Raw genomic sequence first — 12,682 nt, 5'->3', positions numbered from 1 at the left:
CATTCATCATTCACTCATTCATTCATTTGTCTCCACCTGGCATCCTTGTGCTGTCTACCTCCTGAACAACGGCACAGGGGGTGGCCCTGTCTCCTTGAGATTGAACCAAACTCACCTGGGAGAAAACACCAGTTACTGTCCAGGCATCCCTGAGCAGTACATCCCTGCCTATCCTCTTCCTCCCTGAACCTCGAGAATGGTCATACTCCAACCCCAGCATTGTGGGGGAACCCAAACCAGGCTTGGACATTCTTGCCTTGGGCACCCACGAATGGGGCAGAGAGGCACTGTCCCTGGGAGGGAGGTGTGCTGGGTTTGACTTTCAAACTCTTCATCCGAGTCTCACTTCTGGCGCAGTGGACCAGCCCCTGGACCACAGCAGCCTTCGGCAGATGGTGCTCAGCAACAACACCGCGAGGGACTCTCGAAATAGGGATTTATAGCTCGACAGCATTCCTGAAAAGGGGGACGACCTGAAGCCCAAGAAGAAGGTAATCAGCATCTGACATGGGTGGGGCCACATTTGTACCGTAACCCGAGAGAATAAATGTTTTGTTCAGTAACCTCACTGCCTCTTCATACTCACTGCTAGGAGACTAGGGCGCTGGGAGCACCCGGGAACAGGGTAGAGGAGCAGGAGGGGTTGAGGTCTAAAGCCCGCAGAGCATCCAAGAGCTGTGTGAGGCCACCATGGCCCCTGAGAACCTGAGATTGTGGTCAGCACAGGTCCCCCCTTGTCATGTCAACTCGGTGAAGCAGGGACGAGTAAAGCGTAGGGGCCAGTGGGGAAGCCAAAATATTGATCTTCACATCACAGAATCACATGGGGATGCAGCAGCCATTCACAGGCAGGAACTGCGAGCCACATAACCCCTGTCTCCCCCCCCCCCCCCCCCGCCTGTGTGTGTGTGTGTGTGTGTGTGTGTGTTGGGCGAACCTATCACTGCAGAGCTGTGTCCAGGGCGTCTTGCCCTGAAGCACACCTGCACTTGAATGCTCTGAGCTGGGGCCCCTCCCAGGCCTTCCCGGGACCTGGCTGTTTCTGCAGAGCCCCGGGAAGCAGGTTCTGGGCACGAGGCATGTGGGTCACTGCAGTGTGGGACATAGTGGGGCGCCCTGCGTCCCTGCCTACCCAGCTTGCTGTTGACTTTGAAAGGGGCCCCGTTTCCCGGCAGCCCAGGCTGAGGTCGTCATTCGTGCTGATGGGGCTGCCCCTGAGCTCCTGCAGGGGCTCGTGGTTATTCTTGAGCCTTGAAGACTCTCTCCAGTCTGGCTCTTCTGACTGCCTGGACCCCGTCATTCCTTCTAGGTGGCTCCAGCGGCCACTCCCACCCCCACTTTCAGCTCTTGGCTCCCATCCCATCATTCGCTTGGGCTGTGTCCCGAGTTCTTGGGATTCTCTTGAAAACTTACGAGGGTCTGGCGTTCATTCCTCTTCTTCCTGAAAGGCATCTGGGGAACAGCCATGTGTTTGGGAAAGGGGCTGATTTTAGCCCCAGGATGAGATGAGGGTTAATCATGTGACCCAGCTCAGCCAGTCAGAGCACTCTACCTGTTTCAGGGTTGGTTAGATACCCCAAAGGCCCTCTTCTGGATGGTGTGGAGCTGGGAGAGATGTGCCCTCTTTCCAGTAAGATTGCCGAGGGGATGGACAGGAGCTGTTTTGCTACTTTTGAGAGCCCAGCAACAGGAAAGAAAGCAGTGCAGGGGAGAGGCCTCCTCAGGTGCTGATGGCACCGAGTGAGCTCCTGGTTGCAGCTATGCCTGAGGCCCTTGGACTTCTCAGTTACGTGAACCCATTTGTTTCCTAAGTTGGTATTCTCACAGCCAAAAATAGACCCGAATGTTTTAACAATGACTTTGATCACTCAAAATCAAGAGTCAACTCATGCCTAGGCCTAGTTTCTGGACCTCAGAGTCAGAAATCAGTACCCATTCTCCAACTTCCTAGAGAGAAGTAGACAAGTTCTACTTTATCTCAAATTAGAAATTCATCTCTTACAATGAACAATGTGTTTTTTTTTTGTTTGTTTTTGTTTTTGCCAAATGAACATATTCTTAGGATGCATGTGCGGCCTCTTCCTCTTAAGTCATCACGGGGCCTGTCTAAGCACATTTGTTGGAGGAGCACTCCAATGGTGTCCTGGGGGAAAGGGTGTTGTGGAAGCTGGGCTCTACAACTGCTTGAGCTCTAGCTAACATTCCAGTAAAATGTAACCCTTGATAGAAATAGTGCTGAGTGGCTGAGGTCTATTTTAAATAGTCACTAAAATTCAATAATAACGACAGCAGGGCCATCACTAGCTTATACTCTGCCTTTGTGGGAATTAGCAAAGGGCCAGTCATTCTGCAGGCCCTACTGCCAGAGAAACACCGTGGACAAATACACGACCTCCTGTTTATTTGGACGTGGCCCCTGCATGGATTTCCATCTGAGGATGTATGGTCATGTGGTGTCGATAAGCCACCCAGGCTGCAAAGAAGGTGGAGGTAGATACATGAGGCAGCCACAGCTAACAGGCCAGGGGCAGGGATGGTGGCTTTCCTGGGCCAAGTGATAGGAGAGCAGGGACCCCCCCTCCCCACAAAGACAAGCCCAGGTTGGGCAGTGAGCCCCTCCCTTAGTCCTTTTCTTCTCCGTGGGTGATGATGTGCACCAGGTTCTTATAGTCCAAGTTGCCAGTCACATCAGGGGGGAAGGCGGCAAACATCTGGTCAATCTGCAATGAACCAGCAAGAGGTGCAGAGGATGATGGGAGGGGAAGAAGGAAGGAGGGCTGTGCGCAGGGGCAGCCCTGATGGAGAGGCAGTGGGGGTGCGGGTATGGGATGGGGATGGTGAGGATTCGTGTCGGGGGGGTGGTAGACATGGAGATGTGTCATTAGACCCCCTCCAGGAAGGCCTTGTCACCCAGCTGCTGCAGAGCCGCAGGACCCAAGGTCACGCCCTTCCTGGGGCAGCCCATAGCCTCTGATCAGTGTGGGTCCAGCGTGGGACCTCTCGGAAGGGCTATTCTAGCCACCGGGAGTGTTAACCAGGTCACTCCTTGGGTCAGTATCTCCCTCTAGCCCTCCTTCTTCCTTGCCTTCCTTCCCAGGTGCTGACCCCAAGGGCCACTCTGCAGGGATGTCCCCCCAGAACCCAACCTGAGACAATAAAACAGGCATCACACACTCAAGTGTGCAAAGGAGCTGGACAGGTTATGTAAGGGAGCAACGTGGGCTGGTGGGGACTATGGCTAAATAGGGACACATGGGCCACCTACAAAAGTGGCAACTGCTCAGGGCCAGCTGCTTATGGCCACGTGGTTAAGGAGATCAGACTCTGAGGGAATCTGAGTTTAGAAATCTAGATAAAAAACAAACGAACATGCAGTTTCCACATTTAAAAACTATTGGCTCGCTATCTTAAAAAACCATACTGGCTACTAATAGCTAACATGTGATAACATTACCTTATCACATGTCAGCACTTTACACATACTAACTTGTTTAATCCTCACAGTGTACTAAGGTAGGTTCTACTACTGTTGTTACGTTACAGATGAGGATATTGAGGCACAGGGAGGTTAAGGAGCAGGTCCAAAGGGGAAGGCAGGCTCTTTTAACTGCTTGAGTTTTGGAGAGGAAAATCTACGTAGAATTTTTAGTAAAATGTGGAACTTGATGGAATCAGGCCTGAGTAGGGACTATTTTAAATAGACTTCTTATGGAACATTAATAATATTGATAAGACTGTTGCTGGTTCATATAGGACTTTTGGCAAAGTATTAAGTATCCCTTCTTCCAGGCACCTTACTGCCACCTGCCAGAAAATTATATATTCTGATTAAAAAAAAATAATTATAAAGACACTTTACTGCCATCTGCTGGAAAACTGTTGCAAGAAATACACACTCTGATATCCTATATAATAAAAACCTAATATGCAAATCGATCGAATGGTTGAACTATCGGTGAAACGACCAGTCGCTATGACATGCACTGACCACCAGGGGGCAGATGCTCAATGCAGGAGCTGCCCCCAGCCCGCAGGCCCCAGGCCAGCCACCGGTCACCCCACCGGTTGCCCCACAGATCGGCCCTGGTCGTTGGCCAGGCCTAGGGACCCTACCTGTGCACGAATTTCATGCACCGGGCCTCTAGTATATTATAAGAACAGCTTCCAGGAGAACTGTGTCGTGCGGAGCCTACGTGACAGTCCGTGGTACCTGCATGCTGCCCTTCCTCCGTCAGGAGATTGGTGCTCTACCCAGGGCTCCCTGCATTGCGCGGGAGGTAGACCCACAGTCAGACCTGCATTTACCATCAGTGTTGTCCTGTTAGGCAAGTGTCTTACTTCTCTGGGCCTCAGTTTTTCCATCTATAAAATGACAATAATACTAGTTCTGACCTCGTGTGGTGATTGAGAGAATAGCATGGGATAAGGGCTCAGTAAACAATGGCAGGTTCTGTCTCTGTGTGGGTCAGGGGTGTTTTAGAAAAGAGGAAGATGGAGTCCCTGGAAGGGAGATGCCAGGAGCTAGGCTGCAGAGAGCGTCCAAAGGGCCCTGTTACCTCCTCGTTGGAAAATCTCTCTGCCTGTGTGGTCAGCATCTCCTTAATGCTGCAGAGAGAGAAAAGCAGGTGTTGGCTCAAGATGTGTGTGGGGGAAGCAGGGAGCCCCCATATCCTCCCCCACAGACCCCACTCACTAATCAGCCTTCAGCACCCCTTTGCCTTCGGGGTCAAACACTTTGAACGCATTGAGAATGGTCTCTTCAGGGTCTGCCCCTGCAACAGAAAACAGGGTTGAAAGGTGCTGCGGGTGGCTTGGAACCTGTTGGACCCCAGGAGGCGGGACCTAAGCCCCTCACCTCCCTCGCCCAGGTTGGGGGGCCAGGGCAAAGGCTATTTTCCTTGGAGAAGAGACCCTGCCTTCCTCTGAGCACTGAGCCTTGATATTTTTAAAAGAGTGGGTTAAGAATCCAGTTATTTTTGAGCAAAACTCAAGGTCAAAGGTGGATCTAGATTTGGAAAAACTGGGATTCAAATCCTGACTCCAGCACTGGTGAGCTATGTGACTTTCTCTGAGCCTCAGTCCCCATCTGCAGTCTGGGGAGCAGAATAGATCCCATTCCTAGATGCTGTTAAATGAGGTCATGTGTACAAAGTGTTTAGCATGAACTCTAGCTCAGTGGGTGCCTTGAAGCAACATTAGCTGCTGTCTTTGTTTTTGTTTTGTTTTTTTAGAGAAAGATAGAAACATCGATGAGAGAGAGAGACATTGATTGGCTGCCTCCTGCATGCCCCCTATTGGAGATTGAGCCCGAAACCCAGGCATGTGCCCTGACCAGGAATCAAACCGGTGAACTCTTGGCTCATGGGTTGACACTCAACCACTGGACCATGCCGGCCGGGCTAGCTGCTGTTTTTATTCTTTTCCCCCCAATGTTACTCTCCCTCTGTCTTCTGGCAATCCCTGTGTATTCTCCTAGTGCTTTAATGCATACCCAAAGATGAAGACACATACAGACAGACAGACATACACACAGATGCACACCAGCTTACCCTTGAGTTTCTCCCCGAACATCGTTAGGAACACCGTAAAGTTAATGGGACCTGGGGCTTCCTTTATCATGTCATCGATTTCCTCGTTTTGCACGTTCACACGCCCTAGGAAAGGAAACACACACTCAGGGCCTCCCAGCCGGGACGGAAACAGCGCGCAGCACCCTGGCATTTGCCCTGTAATTTCACTTCAGGGAACCTAGTCTAAGAATCATCAGAGACAGAGTGGACCCGCCGGAGATTCACGTGAGAAGATGTTCCCGACAGTGTTATTTATAATAGCCAGGCCAAACTCTGGTGTAGGAGGGGTTAGTTGTATTTAAAATAGTGTCTTTAGAACCTGGAACATTTTATACAGATATTTTAATATTTTACTCCACTGGGAAATGGCCATCTTATAAACTGGCCCTTCTCGACCGGAGGTGGGAGAGACAGATCAGAGTCCCTGGAGCGTACTTGTTCAAATGATGGTTGCTGTAACCCAGGGGCCTCGGAGATTCTGACATATCTCCCCACGCTAGTCCTTGCCGCAGGCCTCTATAGGACCTTTGCGCAAATTAGAAAAAGATACCCCTTCTGAATTTATTTTTATTCTTTTTAATCCTCACCTGAGGATATGCTTATTGATTTTTTAGAGAGGGGGGAAGGAGAAAGAAAGAGGGAGAGAGGGGGAGAGAGAAACTTGATGTGAGAGAGAAACATGGACTGGTTGTCTTTGGGTATCAAACCCACAACCTTTTGGTATATGAGATGATGCTCCAACCAACTGAGCCACACCGGCCAGGGCAGGATAATTTATGTTTTAAATATAAAAATCCACAATGGCTACAAACATGAAGAGGAGTCTGTCGAACTGTGCAGCAGTACACAACCTGTACTGCTGTTCACAGTGACTCTGAGCTCTGGGGATCGGAATGTGTATGTGTGTGTGAAGGGGGTGAGTGGTGGCAGGTGGGACATGTCGTATATAATAAAAGCGTAATATGCAAATTGACCGAACAGCCGAACAGAGGAATGACCATCCGGACGACCATCCCGGACCACGCTATGACACCCACTGTCACCAGGTCAGCCAAGGTGGGTGCGATGCGATTGGTCGGGGGCTCAGCCATTGCCCCATGATTGCCCCACAGAGGGAGGCCCACGCCACTGGCCAACGGGGTGATCAATTGGGGAGCTCCATGATCGCCCCAGGCCACCGACCTGCAGGCTGCGGTGAGTGGACAGGGCCTCCCTCTGCCAGGGAAGCCCGAGTTCTGGGTGCTGGCTGCCGGAGGGCAGCCTGGGTCCCGGGTGCCGGTGGGAAGCCAGTGCTGGCAGCCAGGGGGAAGGAAGGCCTACTCTCGAATTTCATGCATCGGGCCTCTAGTATATTATGAAAAAGCTCCGTGCACTTATGTTCACATTTGAGATGTATATTTAAAAAAGCTGAATCCAAAATAGAATGATTCCAATGATTAATCTCCCCCTCCAAATACCTAGAAAAGACTTAGAGGCTGAAATGTTAACAGTGGAGTGTGGCCTAAAGGGTACTGTTGTTTTCTCCTTTATACTTCTCTAAATTTTCCAAGTGTCCTGTTGTGAGCTGGCACTGCATTCAAATCACACACACAAAAAGTAATAAAAAGAAAAGATATGAGGACACTCAACAGTTAAACTCTTCTTCCCTAGCCTCTGAAATTTGTCTTAAAGGTCAACCATGGTTGAGCTGTTGCTTTGGAAAACGACAAGCTCTTCACCTTTTCGATGGCCCCACCTCCTGGACACACCTGCAGGCCTAGAGGGGCAACGTACCAAGAGCAGCAAAGGTGTCCCTCAGATCATTCTTGTCGATGAAGCCATCCCTGTTCTGGTCCATGATGGTGAAGGCCTGTGGAAGGGAGGTTGTTGGCTGGTCAGCTCAGGAAAAATCGGGGGGCAGGAGCCCAAGAGGCTGGGCCAGGGGGTACGGGAAGTGGGATTCTGGGATTTTCAAGGAACACTGAATAAATCCAGAGTCAAAGATTTAAAACAATCTGACAGTTTCTCAAAATGTTAGGCATAGAGTTACCGTATGATCCAGAAACTCATCTGGCAGGTTTCCAGTCAAGAGAATTAGAACATCTGTCCACACAGAAACCTGAACATGAATGTCCACAGCAGCACGATTCATTATAGCCCCAAACGGGAAACAGCCCACATGTCCATCATTGGATGGATGGATAAACAAAATGTGGTCTATCTATACCAGGGGTGAGGAACAATCGGCCTGCGGGACATATAAGGCCCTCAAAATCATTTGGTCTGGCCCTGCCAAGGCACTAGGGGTGAGTAAATTAAATGTTTGACCAAATATAGCAGGCTATTTTTTAAAAAATATATTTTATTGATTTTTTACAGAGAGGAAGGGAGAGGAATGGAGAATTAGAAACATCGATCAGCTGCCTCCTGCACACCCCCTACTGGAGATGTGCCCACAACCAAGGTACATGCCCTTGACCGGAATCAAACCCGGGACTCCTCAGTCCGCAGGCTGACGCTCTATCCACTGAGCCAAACCGGTCAGGGCAGCAGGCTATTTTTTAAGTTGATAATTTTATATGGCCTGTGAATGATGATATAAATATCCAAATGGCCCTTGGCAGAAAAAAAGATTCCCCACCCCTGATATACAATGGAATACCATTCAGCCATAAAAAAGGAAGGAAATAATGGCATGTACTACAATATAGGTGAGCCTTGAATCCCGATGCCAAGTGGAAGAAGCCAGGCACAAAAGGCCACATATTGTGTGACTCAATTTCTATGAAATGTCCTGAGTAGGCAAATCCATAGAGACAGAAAATAGACCCGTGGTCACTAGGGGCTGGGGAAGAGGGAAGTGTGGAGTGACTGCTGACAGGTATGAGCTTTCTTTTGAGGGTGATGAAAATGTTCTGAAATTAGATAGGGATAATGGTTGCAAAACTCCGAGACTGTACTAAATAGCCCCTGAACTGTACACTTACTTTTAAAATGCCAATTTGTGGTATGCAAATTGTATTTCTATAAAGCTGTTATTGAAAAAGAAAACAAGTTAAAAACCAGGGTCTCGTGTCTGCCCCCCGACTCGCCAGCCCACATTGTCTGTAAAAGACAGCTGGTAGTCTTTCTCAGCTAGCTGGCAGGGAGGCTCCGAGAGCTGTGTAAATGCCCAGGGATTTTATAAATGACATGTCATCACTATTTTTTTTTTTTGAGTTCTTTGTGGCAGCTGGAACCCTGTCCCCTGTCCCCACCTCCAGCAGCTGATCTCCTCTCAGAGGTTGGGATGGGGTGAAGGAGAGGGGTGGTGGCTTTTTCTTCCTGGAAGGTGACTATTTTAAGTTCAGATATGACATTTCATCCCAGGAATTCCTCTTTCCCTGGTGGCCTGTGGGACACAACATTCCTGTGACTGAAAGTTAGTGGGGACAAAAGGTGCAAGTGGCACATCCATTTGGATGCCCCAGTGGTCTCCCCTTTGGTAAAAAAACACACTGGCCGCTTTAGCAAAGCTTAGCGTATTTTCCTCGGAAGGGCCGGGTCTGGGAGCGTGGGGGCCTCAGTGTGAGCCAATCACAACTGCTGGAAAAAGAATTAATTGTCTGTCCTTCAAAGCCTTCAGGCGGTTTTGCCTGATTGTTATTTAGTTTGCTTCATAAGGCACAGTCCCGTAGAATGTGATAGGGTTTCAGACCTCGTTGGTACTCAATAATCGAGGACTGTAAAATTCGAAATCCAAGAGATACTGTTTTCCATCTCTCAGATTGGCAAACATATTTTAGACTATTGGCCAATGTTGACAGAGATGTGAGAGAAAAAAAGCACTTTTTCCTCTTGGGGCCAATGGGAGGAGGAATTAGCATCTCATTTCTGGAGGACAGTTTGGACCAATGAAACATGAATGTGAGAGAGAAACTTCTCATTGGTTGCCTCCTGCATGCGCCCTGATTGGGGATTGAACCCGCAACTTTTTGGTATACAGGATGACGCTCTAACCAATTGAACCACTAGGCCAGGGCTGCTATGTATGTATGTATGTATGTATTTAATTCCTTTGACCTAGAAATTCTGCTTTTAGGATTTTACTCCAAGGAAATAACCAAAGATACAAGCAAAAATGTGTTCCTTATGAAAAAATAAAACATTCTAAACACATGTAACATCCCACTGTAGGAAGTGGTTTAAATAAATGATAGAAAATGTTGATACTGAATTGCTCAAAGAAAACTAGAAGACACTCATTGGCAGGTGCAGAAGACTGTAACTTTGTTTGACAAATATATATAACAAACATGACTAGAAGGCTGTATACCCAAATGTTAACTGATAATCTTTCTCTGGGTTGTAGAATTATAGGTCATTTGTGTGTTCTGAAAATTTTCCTACATTTTCAACAACAACAACAAAAGCTTTACTTTGATGGTTAGCAAAAATTATTAAAAATCTGGGGTTGTTTGGAGGCTAAAGACATCTAAGCAAGAGGTTCCCATGGGGAACACGGAATGAGGGGCAGGTGCTCCCCAAAGGGTGGGAATCTGCCTTCAGGCTAATGGTTCCATAGCTGCACCCACCTCCTTAAATTCCTGGATCTGGGTCTGTTCAAACATGGAGAACACGTTGGAATTGGCGCCCTCGGCTCTCTTCTTGGCTTTCTTGGGTGCCTAGAGTGGGGGGGAAAGGCATCGATTAAAAGAGTCAGAAATTAGAAAATTAGCTCAGGCCCTGTCTCTGGGTAAATCTCAGCTGCTCATCTGTAAAATGGGGGTATGGTGTCCACACTCCTCTCAAAACACTGATGCTGGAGGGATAAAATGACACAAAATTACATTTCTCAAAGGCCCCCCTGGTTCTGGTGGATCATAAGAGATTGAGGATCTCGCAGCAGACTCCTTTTAAAAGCTTGTTCGGCTGGTGTGGTTCAGTGGTTGAGTGTCCACCTATGAACCAGGAGGTGGCGAATTGATTCCCAGTGAGAGCACATGCCTGGGTTGCAGGCTAGGTCCCCATTGGGGGGTGGGGGTGGGGGGGTGGGGCGTGCAGGAGGCAGCTGCTGGCTGATTCTCTCTCATCATGATATTTCTCTCTCTCCTTTCTTCTCCCTTCCTCTCTCTGAAATCAATAAAAACATATTTAAAAATATTTTAAAACCGGGAGTTTAGGTGTGTCTCTGGGGATGGAGCCATGCTTTCAGATCAGCCCCCGCAGGGCCCAACCGCTTTTGTTCCAATGCATTTCACAAAAAGTTCAGTAATGCACAGAAGGAGAATTGATTGGGGGCGGGAGTCAGGCTCACGAAACCATGAGGAATGTCGAGATGAAATGACACTTTTTCAGGGTGTTAAAACCCAATCGCTCCCCCACCCACACACACCATTTCCCCCTGATCCAAATGGCAGCGAAATCTCTCTAAATGTTCCGGCCTTGCACCACACAGACAGTGCAGAGACTTTAAATAGTCTCAGCTCAAACACGGGTACATACATGATTTCATTTAATCCTCGTAATTGCTCTGTCAGGTAGATGCTGTTATTACCGTCACCTTTTTACTGGGGAGTCAACTGAGGCTCAGAGAGGTTGGGTCACTTGCCCAAGGTCACATAGTCACAAAGCAAAAAGCAGAGCTGGAGTTGAACTTGGGCAGTCTGGCTCCAGGGTCTGTGCTCCTGACCACTCTCCTCTGCTGGCCCTAATTTGGGGCTTTCTGCTTCGAGAGGGGGACACCTAACCGAACTGCACCTGCAGAAAGGTTTTAATTTTGCAAGTTCAAAAGGTGAAAACAAAAAGATCTTTTCCCCAGCTGCCCGAACAAGAGAAAAGAATTACAATTTGATCCTTAAAAGCGTTCAATCCCATTTTGCAAGCCCTGGGAGTTATTGATTTCTCTGGAGGTCAGTAGACAAGCCATAAAAAAGCCAACTCTCTTATTTTGTTTTTGCAAGTCCCCGGGAGCTGCTGTTATTTGTGGCTTATCAGGGCATTGATTGGGGATCCTCTATGCGGACACAGCCAGCAGCGCTTTCCCCACCGGAGCCTGGGGTCCTCAAAAGCCACTGCCCCTCCCCCCTCCTGCCCCCTCAGTCCTTTGCTTATAGGTGGCGTCCCCTTCTCGTCCACCCAGCATTACTCACCTCCGGGAGCCCTGGCTACTCACCATGGTGGAAAGGACTCAGCGCTGGTTCCCTAGAAGAATCCCACAGGCTGCCCACTCTCCTCGCCCAAACAATAAATACTTCCTCCCCATGTTTAAAAATAACCGCATGACCACTTTTGGCAGTTAATAGGTAAGGCCCCCCCCCCCCCCCCCCCCCCAGCCCATGCCGTTCTTCTGAAGTAAGGGCAGCTCATTCGACACCTGGTGACACTTGAGACCCAAAAAGGCATTCAAGGTTAAAGAGGCAGGCGGCTGGGTCACGGGAGAGATGCTTTCTGCAGCGCTTGGGCGGGCGACACTTGTGCTTGTCAGTTTTGAGATGGAAAATGGCAGGGAGAGGGGATTAGAAGTCTCACATGGTCAGGCACAGGTCCCATCTCAGGGCCTTTGCACCTGCAGGTCCCTCTACCTGGAATGCTTTTCCATCCGACATCTGCTGGTCTCCCTTCCTCTCCTCCTTCAGCTCTTTGCTCAATGTCACTTTCTCAGTGAGACTCCCCCACCGCCTGATTAAAGTAGCCATTCACGCCCGGCACTCCGTCCTCTGTTTTTCTCCACGGCCTTTCTCACCCCTTAATGCACCATGCACCACAGAGTGAGCGGAATTCACTTATTTCTGTTGTTCAGTGTCAGTAGACAGCTCCAGAGGGCAGAGTCCTCACCACGCTCTCCCTGGCTCCCCGCTCGTGACCGGCACAAAGCAACTGCTCAACAAATACTTGTCGGTTACTTAATAACTCACTTACCGAGCATCACTATGGGCCAGGCGGGTTCTCGGTAAATGGCAGTCATCACTCACTTTTCTTTTTGGTGAAAAAAAAAAAATTCCATTTTGGAGGCACACACCCAAGAACCATTTATTGCCTGGATAAAAAAAGAAGTGTTTTTTGCCCACCCCCCTCTCTATTATACATGGGTTAGAATTACCCCGAAGCATCTTCTAACAGAATCTTTAATAATAAATACGTGTTTTGTTGTT

General features: G+C 48.9%; 2 protein-coding genes across 2 annotated transcripts in view; one reads left to right on the top strand and one right to left on the bottom strand.

The window, feature by feature from the left end:
- Positions 1–506, top strand: part of CCDC63 (coiled-coil domain containing 63) — a 37,141-nt gene extending 36,635 nt beyond the window's left edge. Inside the window, 1 exon segment of the mRNA XM_070400147.1 lies at positions 358–506. Within this exon segment, the coding sequence (XP_070256248.1) occupies positions 358–506 (149 nt within the window).
- Positions 507–2,384: 1,878 nt separating this feature from the next.
- MYL2 (myosin light chain 2) lies at positions 2,385–11,803 on the bottom strand. The gene is made up of 7 exons (XM_070399616.1): positions 11,704–11,803; positions 10,124–10,213; positions 7,344–7,419; positions 5,550–5,654; positions 4,694–4,772; positions 4,557–4,605; positions 2,385–2,720 (listed from the first exon to the last, which is right to left on the bottom strand). Exons 1-7 carry the CDS (start codon positions 11,704–11,706, stop codon positions 2,622–2,624), a joined length of 501 nt encoding a protein of 166 aa, XP_070255717.1. The 5' UTR covers positions 11,707–11,803; the 3' UTR covers positions 2,385–2,621.
- Between the last annotated feature and the right edge of the window lie 879 nt (positions 11,804–12,682).

Source organism: Myotis yumanensis, unplaced genomic scaffold (genome assembly GCF_028538775.1).
Source record: "Myotis yumanensis isolate MYYU_CA2020_CCGP unplaced genomic scaffold, mMyoYum1.0.hap1 SCAF_19, whole genome shotgun sequence".
Classification (NCBI taxonomy): Eukaryota; Metazoa; Chordata; class Mammalia; order Chiroptera; family Vespertilionidae; genus Myotis; species Myotis yumanensis.
This window is presented reverse-complemented; position numbering and strand designations above follow the sequence as displayed.

What these genes read in the sequence shown, in the direction of transcription:
- MYL2 (XM_070399616.1), bottom strand. An exon ending in AGATCCAGGAATTTAAGGAG is followed by an intron (nt 7,420 to 10,123) that starts GTGGGTGCAGCT and finishes TCCCTTCCACAG; the next exon opens with GCCTTCACCATCATGGACCA. An exon ending in GGGGTGCTGAAGGCTGATTA is followed by an intron (nt 4,606 to 4,693) that starts GTGAGTGGGGTC and finishes CTCTCTCTGCAG; the next exon opens with CATTAAGGAGATGCTGACCA.